Below are 18,080 nucleotides of genomic sequence, written 5' to 3'. Positions count from 1 at the left end.
AAATGGTAGATTAAAAAAAATGGTTTTTATTGTTAAATTATATAATATTGACGAGCGATGTTATAAATAAACCTCATTTTAAAACTGTCACCATTTTATAATTTTCCATATAAATATTAAAAAGATTTTAAATAAATAATACAAATACTTGCTGTAAAAGTTAATTGAATATTATAAATAAATTATTAGGTTCTTTCTTAAACTACAATCGAGCAATGTGTACTATTAAGAATCACAGCAAATGCTCTATGGTTTTTAATTTACTTGATTTTGCACCGTGACATAAAAATAGAAATCGTTACCGAGAAAAATCATATTGCTAGCAAACTTTTAGTAGTTTATATAGCTTAATTAATGCTTTGTATTAGTTAATGTATTTTGAACCAATACAAAACAAATAAAAATAGTTATGCAAGTAAAAAACTTGGTCTGGAAGCTGTTAAAAACTTGTTAATTATTTTTAAAATAGTCTTTTATATAACAATTACAAAAGTTCACGTGCGTTTACGTTTAATTAATTTCTAGTAGTTATTATATTTCGTATGCCACAAACTACCAAGAGAAATTATTGGTCGGGTCTGATCTTAAAAAGCACATATTTCAATCAAACTTTTTTATTAGCTAAGTTCATTATTGTAAGAAATCATAATTTTATAAATATTAGCAATTTATTTTTATTTTTATACACAAATCAATATTCTTCTTTAACACAAACAATATCTGCCTGATTTTTTAATCTAGTTTTAAATATAAATAAATTGATATAAAGAACAAGAATTGCGTGACTCACTACCTGCACTATTCCATAAATTGAGCCAGTGCTTTATATTATTAAATTTTATTTAAATGATTATTTTAACAGTATTTATATAAAAAAAACTATAAAACATATGTGAGAATAAACTTTAATTAACATTTGTTATGGCTTATTAAAATTTAATAAATGATTAAATCCTTTTTTTTGTATTATATCAAATTAGAATAATTGTCTCTTAATAATATATTATTTTATTTTAATATATTCCATATGTTTAGTCAAAATTTATATACTAGATGGATTGCCCCACACATATTTTTTAATATAAATTAATATTACTAATATTTAAAATAAATTATATTTAACATAGTAGAGCATGATCACACCATAGCTTTAATGTCAAACAACTTATCTAATACATTATTATTAAAGAAAAAAAAATATGAAATTTAACTTTTTATTTTTCCAAGTAAAAATAACTGAAAATATATTTTAATTATAACAACGTTGTAGCAAAATATTTTTAAAAAATATTAAAAATCCTTATATAATTTTTTACACATTCAAACGAAATTTACCTGATGTTGAAATGTTTCGCACCTTAACATAGATGTATTAAATTTTATGCGCTCTATCAAAATTATAATTACATTGTGTAGTATTTTTGCAATGTTTTACCATATAGATAAAATACCTCGATTACCACGAAAACTACACGCTAGTAGTACCGTTATTATACCGTCAATTAAATTATAATATAAAAAATAAAGGTAAATATTTTTTAACACTTGCTTCGGCAAAAAATTTAAAACTTACATTTAATAACGTTTTTTTATATTACTGACTATGATGGATTATTGTTTTAATTATGAATACATTAAATTAAAAAAATATATTAATTTTATTACTACGCGACTTTATCTGGGATTTGGTTATCATTAGTTTTATTAAATTCATTTTATTCTGACAACAGTAGTAGCATACTGTCAGCTTAGTATAGTCACTATGTAACTTTTTTTTCTCTAAAATATTACCTTACATCCGAAACTCTCTTTTTTTCACATAGTAAATAGAGCCAGATTTATATGAAGAGCGAAATCTCAATATTAGCGAAAAATGGAATAGACGTATTAATTTAATCAATATAATGGACATAAATATAATATAAAAATATAAATAATAGTAATGTTGGTCGTGATTTAAATATTGCACGAATATATTATACCTTATTATCAACACTGTTAGAAATTAATGCAATAATTGCCACTTTAAATTGTTTCTAATATATGTATGAAATTTCATAAAAAATAAAATTATAAGTTATTTAAAAAACACAGATTCACCAATTTTTTTTGATACTTATGACTACCTGGCAATGAAAGTGTGTATATTTTAATAAAAATACAGGTTCAGTAATTAAAATGCTTGATTCATTAAATATTAGTAGAGTGGACTAAAATTTTTTTAATATTTTCATAATGAAATTATTAAAATTTGTTAGTCAAAGTTTGTCGCTTTAAATCTGATTTAAATTATTTTAGATCTTGAAAAATACATTTCTTCTAAAGTTAGTGGTAATTAAACTACAAAACAACCATTTTGGAAAGCACCATTTGATTTTTTTCCTTGTCTTTAATCGGATAATAATTTGTATGAGACAGAGACTAATTTCTGTAGGCCTATGGCTTTGTCTCACATATATGTGAAAGTGCAAATTTAAATTTATTCTGGGTATGCTTCCATTATTATTATTATTGTGATTAGTTAGCCTATAGGCTTTTTTTGTTGCAACAAAACAGGTTTTGTAGCTCACTTCTTGTAAAGCTTTTTATGTCAAAAATTCATTGTCATTATCAATGTAATTTAGAACTGACTTATTTAATTGTGCTTGTAACATTGTCAGATGTAAAAATAACAAGCCGAGCGTGCTAACCTCCGCCGCTCTGTCAATATTCCTGCTTCGTTCATTTCTAAAAATACTTTCGCGTCCTATATACAATTTAATAAATTCATTGAAAGTAATTAATGTTATGTTGATAAACCTTTTGCAAGTTTAAAAACTTAAAAATATTACTAAAACAATTTTATTTTACAATTAATAGATAAAAGAACATAAAAAAACATCCGTAATACAAAGAAATTCATTGACTGTTATTATACTCATACTTGTAAAAATGTATTCCGATATGATTTCACTGAAATTACATATTTTAAAAATATTTTCGGGTTTGATTTGAGATTGATTTTTTTAGATTTCTTCGAAAATTTGTGGTTTGGAATCAAGGATTTCTGATTTTTTCAGTGGGAGGGGAGCAAAAGTTGGCTAGATAGTGATCGCTTTTTATATTTTTATTTCATTAAAATTAAGTGACATACATTTTTTTGACAATAAAACAATCGTCTTTTATTCTTACTGACCCAAATTTAATTTAAATTCTGACCATTTAATTTTTTTATCATATTCTTGTTAATCGGTTGTTGGTGTGGAACAAGTGTTTCGATCTTTGGACAAAGAATAATATTTTTTAACATATTTTAAGTTTTGGTAAATATGCGATTTTATATTTATTAAATTAAATTCTTTAACATAAAAGTCTTCAATATATATAATTAAAAAACAAACATCAATATCTTCAGACCAATATGTTTAGTCAAGTACGCGAAACCAAAGTAAAAACTCTTTTCTTATCTAGCATTATTTTTTAATTTTATCGAATAATGTGTGAAATCTACATCAGCTGCAGTACATTTATAATCATTTGTGGAGGCATTTTCCACACAGAAAAATGTATGTATGTCACTTAATGAAACACTATGGATTTGAATGAAATAAAAATATAAAAAAAATATCATTGACTGGCCAACTTTTACTCACTTTTTACTTTTTCTCACTGGAAAAATCAGAAATTACATCCTTGATTCCAAACCACAAATTTTTGTAGAAATCTGAAAAAATAAATCCCATATATATTTTAAAAATATGTTATTTCAGTGAAACCATATCAGAATATATTTTCACAAATAACGGTTAATGAAAGCTGTCCATCTTAAAAAATATACATTTTTTTATATTACGATGTTTCTTTTTTCTATTTATTGTGTAATAAAATTGTGTTTGTGATATTTTTAAGTAATTAAACTTACAAAAGCTTAATCAAAAATTTTTAAATAAGCGAATTATTGAAGTTTTTCGAAATCAGTGATATTTGAGAAAATTTAGTAGCTCAGTGAAAACAGTTTTTACCGTAAAACTAGTTTATAAATACAAAAACTGTTAATTACATTATATTTAAACTTATATAAGCTACAAATAAAGCAAATTTTAATATTTAGTTAGTTCTCCGTTATTTCGTAATACTCTATGTTTTTAAATATTGATCTGAAATTTCTTCATACCATACTTTTTCTAAAGTTTCAATCAATTCACATTTCGACAAAGGTTATTTTTTTTAATAATTATTTTTATTAAAGCCCACTGGTTCTCAATGGGGCTTAACGAATTTTTGTTGAGTGAGCTAAATTGTAGCTTTTCATCCTTCCCAGAATGTGTTTATACTGTTGGCTTATTCTTTGAAAATTTTCATTCCCATCGTCTCACTATAAGGTATTTGACCGATCTGGGTGGCTAAAATTATTTCTTAATTCCGTTAGTGCTCTAAGTATTATAAGTGTTAAAAAATACATTACAGAAAAAAACACATTTTTATTTTATTTTTAAAATAAAAATATTCTTTAGTTTTCATGCAATATTTCATGCATTATTATTTTAAAAACGTATGTAAAGTATTTCTTAAATTGTAAGAGGAATTCCATGGTTCCTCGTCTGAAACCAGTTCTTCTTCCTCATACAACGATTGTTCTTTTGTATCTAGATGAGGTTTATGTCGAAGCAACGTGGCTACCGTCTTTCTTAAAAAGAGTTTACTTTTTTGTTATGTAGTGGTCGCATTTCTGTTATGACAGGATCTGTTTATTTTGCCCAAAAGTTCTCAAGATACTCTTGAGAACTTTCGGGCAAAATTTTACCGATATAAACGGAAATGCAGCGACCTCTTCCGATAAACTGACCCATGTATTATTATTTTATGCATTGGATGTTATAGATACAACTGAACATAGAGCTTTAGAGCTTGCTTAGAATAAAAATAAAAAAAAATAATTGCACTTTATGCCCACTTATTAATACTTTTAAACTGTATATAAAAAAATTGTACTGCTAATTAATGATCTTCAAAAAATCTTCCACGGGTGTTGCCATCCATTTGTATTGTCGTACATCGACTATTAGATTCATCTTCAATCGGAACTCCTCTTGTATTTGTATCTACTTCTGCTTTACTAATATTTTTTCACATTTTATTTTCAGTTGCCTTTTTTAGCATTTAATTTATAAAACAGGTGTAAGTTAGACTTAAAAACTTGTGAAACAGATTCTAGTATGTAACATTAAAAGCCCAAATTATAATTATAAAAATAGAAGTACATCATGATCAACTTTTTAAGTAAAAATAAAAGTCCCTAAAAGTTAAGCCACTGTCATTGCATTATAGAAGTTATATTGTACACCTATCCATCATACATAGTGAGCATCATTTTGTGCTTTACTGGTGTTAAGCGGTCGTGCAAACTTCGCCGCGTATAGTGTTAAAAAAAAATTTATAGATCACAAAGATATTTACCTTTTTTTAATAAGAATAAGTATTTGATCATTATTTTACTAATCGTTTTTATTTTTAAAATGTGTAAATTTGGTGATTCTAAACAAATTTTTATTTTATTTTTTATTTACAAAACTGTATTTTAAATTTGACGTTAAAATGTTTAGACTCTAATTTTCGCACCGTTTTTTTAAAAAAAAAATTGTTATGTGTTAAAAACCACATAAATCCGCAGTTAATTTTACATGTATCATAAAGAGAAAGACCTGAGCTTTATATTGTATCTGTTATCAATATTAAAAAGCTTTATGAAATGCAATTAAATCACTTAAAATTAGAAAAAAAATCATCATGAAAAAATAGCACCTAATTAAAACGATATTTGTATTTATTATGACAGCTATCAACAAAGAGCTATGTAAAGTAGAAACACTTACCTGCTTTATTCCAATCAGTGGTTTATATTTTTAACTGTATTCAAATAAAGTAGACGCTGAGAAACGATGCGTGCACTCGAAGGGATGACTTATGCAGGGGGTGTATAATCATTGATTGTCATGCTTACAATTATCAGCTCTATTGAACAACCTGCGTTAAAGTTTTCATAATCGACTTTTGGCCGCCTAGATCGAGCAAATACCCCACCGTACGGCGACTGGAATTTCACTATTTTGTATGTTCAACCATTTATTTTTTGCGAAATCATTTTTTTGATCTAATGACCAGCAACCCGAGCAATAATTTTGAGTTCGTCTTTGATCCTCAAGATCAGCTTGAGATGATGCATAAACTTGCACCAATATTTTGATATTTTCTGTCGTATTTTAGTGGGACCGGCGGATGAGAATTAACCGTAATTTTTGAGTTTTGATTAACTTTTACAGTTAATAATGAGTCATATTTACGTAAAATTAAATGTTCCGCGGATTGTCAATCTTTTAAATATTCAGTAAATTGCTTTTAAAGCAGTAAAAATACCGTAAAAAAGGTGCAGGCACGCCGCACGGTGGGGTATTTGCTCGATCTGGGCGGCCAAAAGTCGATTATAAAAATTTAAGCGCAGGCAAAAAACAAAAATTGCTCTGTAAAGCTGATAATTATCAACATAATAATCAACAATTCATCCACTCTTTGCATAACGCTAGCGCCCCCACGATCTATCGGAAGTCAGTCATCCCTTCGAGTGCACGCATCGTATTCTCGGCGTCGATTGCATACTCGTACATTGGACAATTATTATTATTTTATTTGAGTACAGTTAAAAATCCAAACCATTGATTGTGATAAAGCAGGTGAGTGTTTCTACGTTTCATAGCTCTTTGTTGCAGTTGCTGTCATATTAATCACATAATATTGTTTTGAAGAAGTACCATTTTTTAGTACTTTTTCCAATTTTTATTTTCTAATTTTGAGTTCATTAGTTATATTTCCCACCACTTTTTAATGTAGATTTTATATACAATATAAAGCTTAGGTCTTTCTCTTTACGATACATGTAAAATTGGCTGTGGATTTTTGCGGTTTTTAACACATTGCACACCATTGTTTTTAAAAATGGGACGAGGCTTAGTCGCGAAAGTTAGGACCTAAACGTTTTAAACTATTTTAACTTTTTAATTAGGTGACGTGTTAACGTCAAATTTAAAATACAGTTTCATAATGATTGTTATTTTGTAATAATATGATCACCATGGTAAAATCAGTAAACCTCAAATTGAGGATCGCGTACTAATAAAATAAAATAAAAAATTGTTTAGAATCACCAAATATACACATATTTAAAAATGAAAATGATACCGAGTATGATAAAATACTAGTAAAATACTTTTTCTTGTTAAAAATACAGCAAATATCAAACTTTGTGACATATACAATTTATTTTTTATTTTTAACACTTGACGCGGTGTAATTCGCACGACCGTTCAACACGGAATTCCTCTTCCTCTGGCCTACAATTTAAAGAATTATTTCATGAAAAATAAAAAAAAAAGTTTTTTCAATAATGTATTTTTTAACACTTATATTTGACTAAGGTCACTTATGGAATCAACTAAAGTGGAGAAATAATTTTGACCGCTCAGATCGGGCAAATACCCCACTGTGCGCCGTTCATCGAGTTACATGACCGAAAAGCCATGGGTGTATCTTTGGCTGATGATAAATGTATTCGCAGAAATTCAATATACATGGTTAGCACCGGTTCTTAATTCTTTCTGTAAGCGTTAGTATCTAGTAATTTTAAAGGTCAAAAATAACCTTAGCGCAGCATCACCCATAAAACGCTAGTTGGACTCTGGACAGTGGCATAAATGCGAAAAACAGGTTTGCCAAATTGCATCGTTGACCGACGCAGGTTCGCTACCTGCTGCGGTCATCGGACCAAATCTTAAAAAAAATCTGTTTACAAACAATGGTAAAGTAATGCATCAATTCGAATCAGCGCATTGACGCGCTATATAAAGCGACAAATATAATAGATGCGCGTCAGCTGTTGATTCGCCTTGGATCTCTTGTGTAAATTTCCGCTTATGCAAAGAGAACAGGTAATTGGTCAGTAAAATGATCTGTTATATACATATAATATTAGCAGTCGATATGAGTTCTAGATAGAACATATAGATTTAACCGCTCCCCCATTGTATCTTGTTTAAACATACGGTATACAAAAGCGATAACATAAAATCATAAATAAATAATAACGTGCTTAGACGCAATATAAACTAGCTTATTTTATTACTTTTTTATTATTAACATAGCAGATATTTAAAATAAAATAGTCATAATATCAAACTCAACCAATATAATGACCAGTAATTTTAAATTAATATTAATATATGTTCAGTTGATTTATTATAAACAGTCAGTTCCTTTTTGATAAATAGTCAGTTGAGTTTCAAAAGTTGCTATTTATATCGCCAATAGCAAAACTAATTTATTTTTCAATACATTACCAATTGAATTGAATTATATTTTTATAAAACAATTCATAATGTATATTGTCTGTACTGTTAAAATATCAACTGCTATTTAATTGTAATCATTTAATATAATGACAGAGTGCTCAACAACGCACCTTTTAATTAAATTACTCATCACAACAAAATTATTGATTTAATAAAAACAGTTTAATTTTAAACCCCGGTTAAATTATTATGACTGCAATTTAACAGTCGCTTATATTGCGATTATCAATACAAAAATATATTTTAGCCCTCTGAATAACACCAACTATAATATATATAATATTATATAATAATACTTTGATATAATTATAAAAATCTGATGTCAAAGTTTTTTTATTAAAATTAAAGATATAACGATTACATTTTAATTAAATTACACATCACAACAAAATTACTGATTTAAAAAATACAGCTCAATTTTAAACCCCTGGTTCAATTATTATGACTGCAATTTAATGAATATTTATACATAAATATATGTAAGCCCTCTGAATAACACCAACTATAATATATGAGTTAATTATTGACACTAAGATAAGATATGTAGAATTAAAATATAAAACTGGTTAATTTATTATTGATTGAGCTCTCCAAATATAAAATATAATACAATAGCTTTAAATATATTAAAGTTTTTTTTTAAATATTCATGATAAATTGGTGGAATATAATATAGCAAATCTGTCATTTCTTAAATTTTTTTTTCTCTTATTGCTCTGCTATGGACGTACAATGGAAGTAAGGAAATACTTTCGTATGTTTTTGGTCTTTTTTGGTTAAAAGGTTTAAAATATATAATAGAAGTCAGCATCATCTGATTCTGAGGTCATCTCTGGCATAGTCTAAACCTCATTTTGCCCGCTGCAGATTTTTCTACTGCGTCTTAATTGAATTTAGAGCTTTTGATTATGACTTTTTTATTTATTGCTAATTATTTTCAATTTCTAATTCTATTTTTTTTATATAATATTTTTTCATTCGCTGAAATTGTTATTTTTTTATTATAGAAGTACTATTTCTAGCATTTTTTTATAAAGGAGATCCCTTTATGATAAATGTGAAATATGTTATTGTCATATTTATGATTTTAATATTAGCATAACACGCATTAGATTAACATGTCTTAATTTCATTTAATAAATAAAATAAATCAATATATATATATATATATATTGGTACATCTGAATCGAAATATTCTTTAATTAATATCATTACTAAAATATAAAAATTATTGATGATTATATAATAATAATTTTGTTTGATCATCACAGATTTTTTAATCTCACTCATGAATGTTAAAAACAAATTGAGCTAGGTCATGCATTGTGATATCTATTAATTGTAGGTTGTTGAAATAATTATGGTTAATAAAATTGACAGCACTAATTTACTGACTGATTTTGATCTGTTGTCTTACTATTTACTTGTAGGTGTGGATTGTTTCTATATCATATTACAATGTCTAATCTTAAACCATCAAATATGTAAATAATTAAAGCCATAAATAGTAATAGCATAATTAAATTAGACATATTTAAAATTATTTTTTCAATAAATAAAATTTAACGCAGACTTAAAACTTCAACAGAAAAATTATTTGCTTTACTTTATCAATTGTGATTATTACTATTGTGATACAATCTAAAATCTAGTTAAATTTATGAAATATATATATACATTGGTTAACGTCAAACATAGTGACATAAAAATCATTTTATGGTACTCTTTCGTGTTTTTAGTTTCATGTAAAACATATAAAAAAAATATAATATAAAATAATTGTTATCATAATATATAATATATAAAAACAGAAAATTATGATAAAAATGTTAAAAAAATTTAATTCGCAATTTTGATGCGACGTATTTGCGATGCTGCGATTAGTACAATCAATCAAATTAAAGTAATTTTACCATATAAGTTAACTTTTTATTTTGAGGATTTTTGAATACCATAGATTAACAATCTAAAACCTCCGTTTTTTTTTGATTTTTTTTAATGTTTATATAATATTCAAAATAAACTATTACGTAAAATAAAAGCAAAAATCACACAACTAAACATAACTGTATTTTTCTGCAATTAAGTGTGCAATTAAAAACGACAAATTTCTTTGTATAATTTTTAGAATTATGGTAAAAACTACCTGCTAAAATATTTCGGTCAGACTATGCACTTGTAAAGAGTTACACACTATTTTAAAAGGTGCCCCATCATTATTGCCAAGACCGTATATTTAGTGTAAAAATGAGCTATTTAAACAATAAAAATTGATAAAATTATTAAGATATATCTATATAGGGTTAGCATCCATATTTTTATCCTAGTTACTTTTTGCTAGGAGTGTTATATTATTTATTACAGATTTATTACAATAAAGCAGCTTTTAAAGTTGATAAAGAGCAGTGCCGACAATTCGGCAATGCTCTGCGAGTCGCGATCGCTTCTATTATTCTTGCTGTCGCAGCCAAGAGCGTTAGCGCATTAGAATGCTTCTCTAGCACGAGCCATATAATTTCTCAACGACTTTGCCATTTACAATAACGATTTTTAAAATAGCTGAGGAGTTAATAATGGACCATAAATATTTTTTCTTGTATTAAATATTTGAGCCGTTGATTTTGAATGTGGAACAAGTCCATTTTATTAAAAAAAAAATTAAGAATATAATTATTGCATATGAAATTTTTAAGAAACAATAAAATAAAATTAGTCTATTATTGCTTATTAATATTTTTAAATCACTTCAAATGCAAATCATTTATTATACAACAATAACATAATATGGACTTGCCTCACTTTCAAAATCAACGGCTCATTTAATGCAATATTTTTCTAATTTCATATGAATTTATAATAACACGTTAAATGAATGTTTATGGATGTGTACGTATACTATCTAATATTATTTAATGTCCCCCGTGAATCGAACCATTGCGACTAAATTTCTATGGAACGAATCCCGCGCGCCTCCTTCGCGCAGATCCCGCTCAGAAGCGATTTATGTGTAAAAACATATACCGCACCCTGTACAACTTATTTGTGTTATGGCTACCATGTTCAGATTTGCAATAAAAAAAATGTAAAATAAAATTTCATTGAATTTTTGTATAATATCTTATTAATTTATATACGTAACGCTATTTAGTACTGTATGTTTAAAAAAATCATTCGTTTTTAAATATATTTAATTAAATGACATATATTGTTTCCATTGTAACTTGCTTAGCAACAATGTGTTTCTTTTTGTAATTATTATTTTCATCAATCAAAATTCCAATAGATACTCTGGTAAAAGCTTGCTATATAAATTAGGTTGATTTGTTCTTAATAAATTATCTTGTCTAAAGATGCTAATATATTTTTATCGAATAAGGCAATACGGATGCGACAGAAAAAAAAATTCTTTTAAATATTTTTTTATACGCCTATTTTAATATTGATTATATGCAAGAAATCAATTAGTAATTAATATATACGTACCCTAAATAAGACTAAACAAATATTTAAGCCGTTTCAATTAGATTTAGTGATTAATTTATTGTTACATATAACGCGTAATGTTCTTAATATGTTTGTCTTTCTTCCATTTGAAAGGATTCTTTAAGACTCTATTTTGCATCGTATAAAGGTGAGCCATTTAAAATTTGGCAGGACATATATTATAATACATATAATATGTGAGTGTAGATAGTTTTGTTACAAATAACCAGTCTATTTCAAATTTTCGTCTCGAGATCTTACCAGTTAGTACGGTCCTGACCTAATCGATGGTTGCAGGAGATGCGGACCAGCGCCGTTATGGAGAATCCGGCCTTTGAGGGCGACGGACCCAGCCCAACCAGGAGGTGAGTCTTTCTTGCGTGCGACCCTGCGATCTAAACCACCCCTTTCGCCGCGACACTGCTCTAGCACTTTAACTGCGAAAGCCGATCTCTGCGAAAGTCGACCCCAAGGTCTATCTTGTGTTTCAGCGTGGCGGACACGACTGCGGTGGACGTGGATGGGAAGCAGCCCTATGACCCATACGCCAACAGGGTTATCAAGCACCCTACGACGTGAGTCTCTTTACTTTACTACATATATGTATAATAATTCATTAATCAAGAAAAAAGCTTTCTCTCCAAGAGACACCATTAATCATTTTATCCAGTTTTTAGCTTTAGTAATTCTGAAAAAATATGTTTTTTTTTTAAATTAAATTTCGATAGTAGTAATAAAGAGAACTTATGGATCAGATTTTCTTGTAATGCGTACGTACACATATGTATATCAAGCGCGTGCGGTGAGATCTCTTCTCTTTCGTTCACTCGCGTGTCAAGTGACGAGAGTGAGAGAGATAAAAGCGAGCGGCCGTACGCTCTAGGAAGAGGAACAAATCATACATTATATATTTACATACAAATACATTGGTTTTACAGATATTTTTTTATTTTAAATATATATGGAAGGACTGTACTTATATTACCATTAGTTAAATCCAGATTTATTTGTTGTACAAAAAAATATTTAGCAACATTTGGGAGCATAAATAGTTAAAAATATAATAAGCATGACACAATCAGCAATCACTTTCGTTGTCATTTAAAATCAGGTTCCAACGACACAATTTTTTTGCGGATCTTCATCACCATCTGTTCTATTATTATATACGTCGTATAAACAGATTTTGAAAAAGCATTTGATAAAGTTAACCATGCTTTACTTGTAAAAAAGTTATCTAATTTCGGGTTTTCTGAAGATCTCATAAATCTATTTTCAAATTACTTGACCAATAGATATCAATTCGTCAAGTATAATAACTCCTTTTCAGAACGATATAAGACCCCTACTGGAGTACCTCAAGGATCCAATTTGGGTCCATTGTTGTTTTTATTGTTCATTAATGACATAGAAACAGCAATAGAGCATTCAGATTTTTTATTATATGCAGATGACTTGAAAATTTACAAGAAAATGCATTCGATTTCTGATTCCCTCGACCTACAGGAGGATCTCAACTCTATATGGAAATGGGCTTGTTATAACCAATTGCCTTTCAGTGTAAAGAAATGTCACACAATTTCATTTTCAAGGTCATTAACGCTGGCAAAATATTCATACCATCTATGCGGATATTTTCTGGAAAGGTTTTCTTCAACTAAGGATTTAGGAGTGACTTTCGAAGAACGTTGGAAATTTAGCCAGCACATTGCAGAGACTCATAGCAAATCCTTAAAAATGCTCGGTTTTATCTTGAGAAATGCGCGTTACTTCAGGAATACTTTAGTATTGCGCACTCTTTATGATACTCTAGTCCGCAGCATACTAGAAACTAGCTCCATCATTTGGATCCCAGGCGTAACGAATCAATGTAATGAATTGAAGCTGGAAAAAGTACAACGTGAATTTCTTCGATATTTATACTTGAAGGAATACGGGTATTATCCGTTCTTGTTTCCCAGTGCTTTTATTTTGGGAGCCCTGGGATACGTTTCTTTGTCGACTCGCAGAAGTGTTTATGTAATTAAACACTTCTGGAAATTGCTCAAGGGCATCGTAGACAATCCTTCAGTGCTCGAGCAGCTTCAAATGTGGGCTCCTGAAGGTGGTTATAGTTCTCGGTCGCGTCCACTATTCTTGCCTGTTAAGTGTAGAACTGGAGCACTTGCCAACTCTTCTCTGGCCAAGGCTATTTATCTGCTCAATTCTGTCCATAGTAATATTGACATTTTCTCTTGCACATATGGAGTTTTGGTTCAGTTCGTACGGGACAATGCACACCTGTTGAGGTGATTTGTGTCTGTTGTTTTGTCTTGTTTATATTTGTATGTATTATGATGTATTAGTACTTTTGACTATCGTGACGCATTAGGTTTGCCTGTCAGGTCACGATGGTTATAATTTTAATAAATAAATAAATAAATAAATATTGCTTTATTTTCTGAGATTGATCGTTTGTAGTTTGAAGTTCTTTTCTTAACTTGTAAGATGGAATTAGAGATATTTGAAATTTTTTTTTTTTAATTCTGCACCTTATACGTTCCAGTTCTTCTGCAAAATATAGTTTTTATTCTGATTTTATAAATAACTTTAGCCATTTTAAATCCAGAAGCAGGTTTTACATTTCTAAAAATATATGTTCATTCTGGCATCTTTCTTCAATACAATCTGCGCTGAGCACCTGATCAGCTGTATACCAACTCTCTTCTACAATTTTCGTTATTTTTTCCGGAAATTTTTCTGCAGTTTTTACATCAGCTGATTTACGTTTTCCCACAAACTTTATATTGTATAAAGGTAATCTTTTTCTAAGCCTTTCAAACTACCAGCAAATAGCAACAAATTAATCATTGCTTTCATTGATTAAAATTAGCAAATATTTTTACGGTTTTTTGTTTTATTCTTAGTTACTCTTTTCGTTGCAATCTATAATGCATTTAACCCTTTAAACTCCAGCGACTTTTTAATGAGTCACCTGTTATTTTTATTCGAGCGTCAGTATTTTTTTCTAAAAATAAATATACAATACTTGGTTTATTGATAAATTAAGCTAGTACAAAAATCTTAAATATTTAAAAAAAAATTTCAATGATTCGTTAACTTGTTATAAAATAACTATTTGTTCAAAAAAATCAGCTAGTGATTCACCTGTGAATTTTCCCTTCTCGTTTAATGATTTAGAGGATCTGATGATAGCTCTATCTGTTTTTTTGAATTGTACGAACCATCGCATCGCGTGTATTAATCTCTCATAAAACTGCAAAAATGTGACTTCATGTTTTAGTCAATCTAAAATATTTATATATTAGCGGTAAAAAATTAAATGTTGTTAATATTTATATTAAAAGTTGATAATCCCTGCCATATAACACAAAACAATACCGGATGGTAGTTAGAAACGAATATACAGAATGGATCGATTGAACGTGGTGTGAGAGCAAGCGAGACGTGTTTTCGAGGAGTTGGAGCGTGTTATTGGGGGTGAATCACAGTGTTCTCTGAGACTATAATATGCGTGTTTTGTTATATATGTTATGGAACACATCTGGACTGGAAAAAAATGTACGATAGCAGAATTTTTACCAAATAAAAAATTTATTCATATTTCATGCTAAAAAAATTGCTCACTATGGCCACTAAAAATATGATGCATTACAAAGATTTAAAAAAATCTCCAAAAGGCTATTACTATATACTAGTAAAGATAGACGATGATGTCATGGCTGTAGAAATGGAAGCAAATCTTACTCAAACTATGCATCAACTGGTTAATAAATTATGCATATTAAGAACACATTAAGAAAATTGGGAAGGCTTGGATATGGATTTTAAGCGAATTAAGCGATCTTGAGGCTGAGTGACCTTTTATCAATATTTTGATAACTTTTTATCTGGAGATGTGTTGTACGACATAATCGTCGTAAAATACGTTATCCAAAGTAGCAAAACCTACCTTGAAGCACAATCTCATTGGAAAAAAAATGTGTATATGGTGATAGTAATGAGATTATGCATAATGAAACTCTAAAACTTGGCCAAACTTATGTTCTCAACAGAAGTCGAATTGAAATTGATTCTTGATAAAATCAAGAAAGTTTTACCTCATCTACATTATTCTCAAGACCTTGTTCTTTTTGACTACTTGTTCTTTTATTTCGATTTATGCAACACTTTATAGAGATGAAAATGAAGCTGTCGAATTATTTTGAATCAAAGCAAATTAAAAAATTACTGATAGGTGTGTAAAAGTTATGTCTTTATAATGAAATTAAATTTTAAATCATTAAAATTAAGAAAGTGATTTTTTGGTTTCGGTTTATAGACTTTCGTTATTTTATGGTAAACTCAATAATCGTATATAACTAAATCAATTTGTAGCAGTAAAATAATATTATAAATCTTTTTTATGTAATTGCTAAATTATTAAATATTTACTTAAAATAATTTTTAATAAATTAGAAATATTCAATAAAAACATGTTTGTGCTTATTTTTTGTGGAATTAAGATGAAGTTTTACATATAAATCTATGCTGGAAATTGGCTTTCTCTTACGAATCGGTTTAGCAGTTTTTTTAGCTCAGTCGTTTAATCTACATATTGTTAATATATCAAATATTCTTTATCTAACGTATGAAACATCATTCTCCAAAATCTAGTTCGCCTTTTTTATATTATTTTGCATTGACAACGAAACATATTCATATTTTCTAATGTTGAGATTCTTAGTGATGATTTTTTTTCCAAGAGAAAAAAGTCAATACCGGTATTACTGGTATTGACATTATTATTATCATTATAATTGATTGACCGAAAAATCAATCCGAATACCGCTTGAATGTTCACCATGATTATTGATTAGCAAAATCAAAACATTCGAATTCTCAGACAGCTATCGTTTTGATTTACTTAATATTTTAATTAAAACGCAATTTTTTGGCAAAAATAAAGCTTTATATCTATGCAGATCCACATTTCCATTCGGATTTAGAACTATTCGAACTGGCTCTTCCCAAAAATAAAAACCGCGCTAAAAAGAAAATGTTTTGCCATTATTCTTTACATTGAGAGGGCCCTTCCGAAAAAAGCCTTCCATTTATGGAATCAACGCTGATATAACTGTATCGCTAGCTAAGAAATGTACTTTGAAGGAGATTAATTAAGCTTATTACTTTATTCGTAATAAAATTATTCCCTGTATTTTTTGATCACACTTTGCATATCAAGTTTGATTTGAAGTAACACACGTCAATATATATTAAATATTACTTATTTTAATTATTTTGTATTTAATATTAGTTTTAATTAGTTTCAGACAAAATAAAATTTTTATTGGAATGTTATTTATATTAACACTTTACCGACCGGCAGTTTCACTACCAAACTTACGCTAAATACCGGCAGTTTTTCGCAAAACTTCGCGAATTTTACATTTTTTATTTAAATTTATGTATCTTTTGATACGGTCCGAATATTTCGTTGAATTTTTCTAGACATGTTATAAATGTATCAATGCATCAATTCAAGTTATTATTAGATGGTTCTCAACATGTGGTTCGCCGGAAATAAAAAATAATTATTACTTTTCCTTATTATTAGATTTTTAAAATGATTATCTTGATTTTAAAATTATAAAAACGAACAACCTAGAAATTTTAATAAAAATAATTTAAATTGAGTTAACCAGCGGTTCTCAAACTTTTTTAAATTTGTAAAAACTTTTTTCAAGCAAACTTTTCTTTTGTATTGTGACATTTTTACTAATACGAGTTTACTGATATATAATTCATTTGCAATAAAATATTCACTAACCGTTGTAATTCACTCCATCGTAATGTTAAATTTTCCAGGCACATACAAAGATAATTTACATTGTCTTTCACGTGTAAATCACTTTTCACAATAACTAGTTATATAATGAAAGTTTAAAGTGTCTCGATTTTTTACTGTTTTTCGCAATTGCAACAATATTACCCCATATCGTTTATATTTGGTTTCAAATATTTGTAATTTTGCATTTTTCAGATATTCTGGTAAAACCCGATTCTTTCTTATGGTACCACAGATTCAATTTTTTTTCATATATATTTTTTTTGCTATTTCAACACTGTTATAAAAATCGTCCATATAAAAATGATGCCATTTGTATTTATTGTCTGATGTTAGGCGTGATATTGAATCTTGTAACGAAATTCCAGGTCCTGAATATATTTTAAATTTCG

The 18,080-nt window shown here is 28.0% G+C and overlaps 1 protein-coding gene across 1 annotated transcript in view; it reads left to right on the top strand.

Moving 5' to 3' along the window:
• LOC148234477 (proton-coupled amino acid transporter-like protein acs) overlaps positions 1–18,080 on the top strand; it is a 51,507-nt gene that overhangs the window by 14,850 nt on the left and 18,577 nt on the right. The window contains exons 4-5 of the mRNA XM_088188403.1: positions 12,159–12,226; positions 12,353–12,436. Coding sequence (XP_088044529.1) covers positions 12,159–12,226; positions 12,353–12,436 — 152 coding nt within the window. The remainder of the gene's footprint in view (positions 1–12,158; positions 12,227–12,352; positions 12,437–18,080) is intronic.

This window comes from Plectrocnemia conspersa, unplaced genomic scaffold (assembly GCF_051122295.1).
Source record: "Plectrocnemia conspersa isolate PC_06_02 unplaced genomic scaffold, ASM5112229v1 ptg000006l, whole genome shotgun sequence".
Taxonomy (NCBI): Eukaryota; Metazoa; Arthropoda; class Insecta; order Trichoptera; family Polycentropodidae; genus Plectrocnemia; species Plectrocnemia conspersa.
The sequence above is the reverse complement of the archived record's forward strand: the minus strand, read 5'-3'. Positions and strand labels throughout refer to the sequence as shown.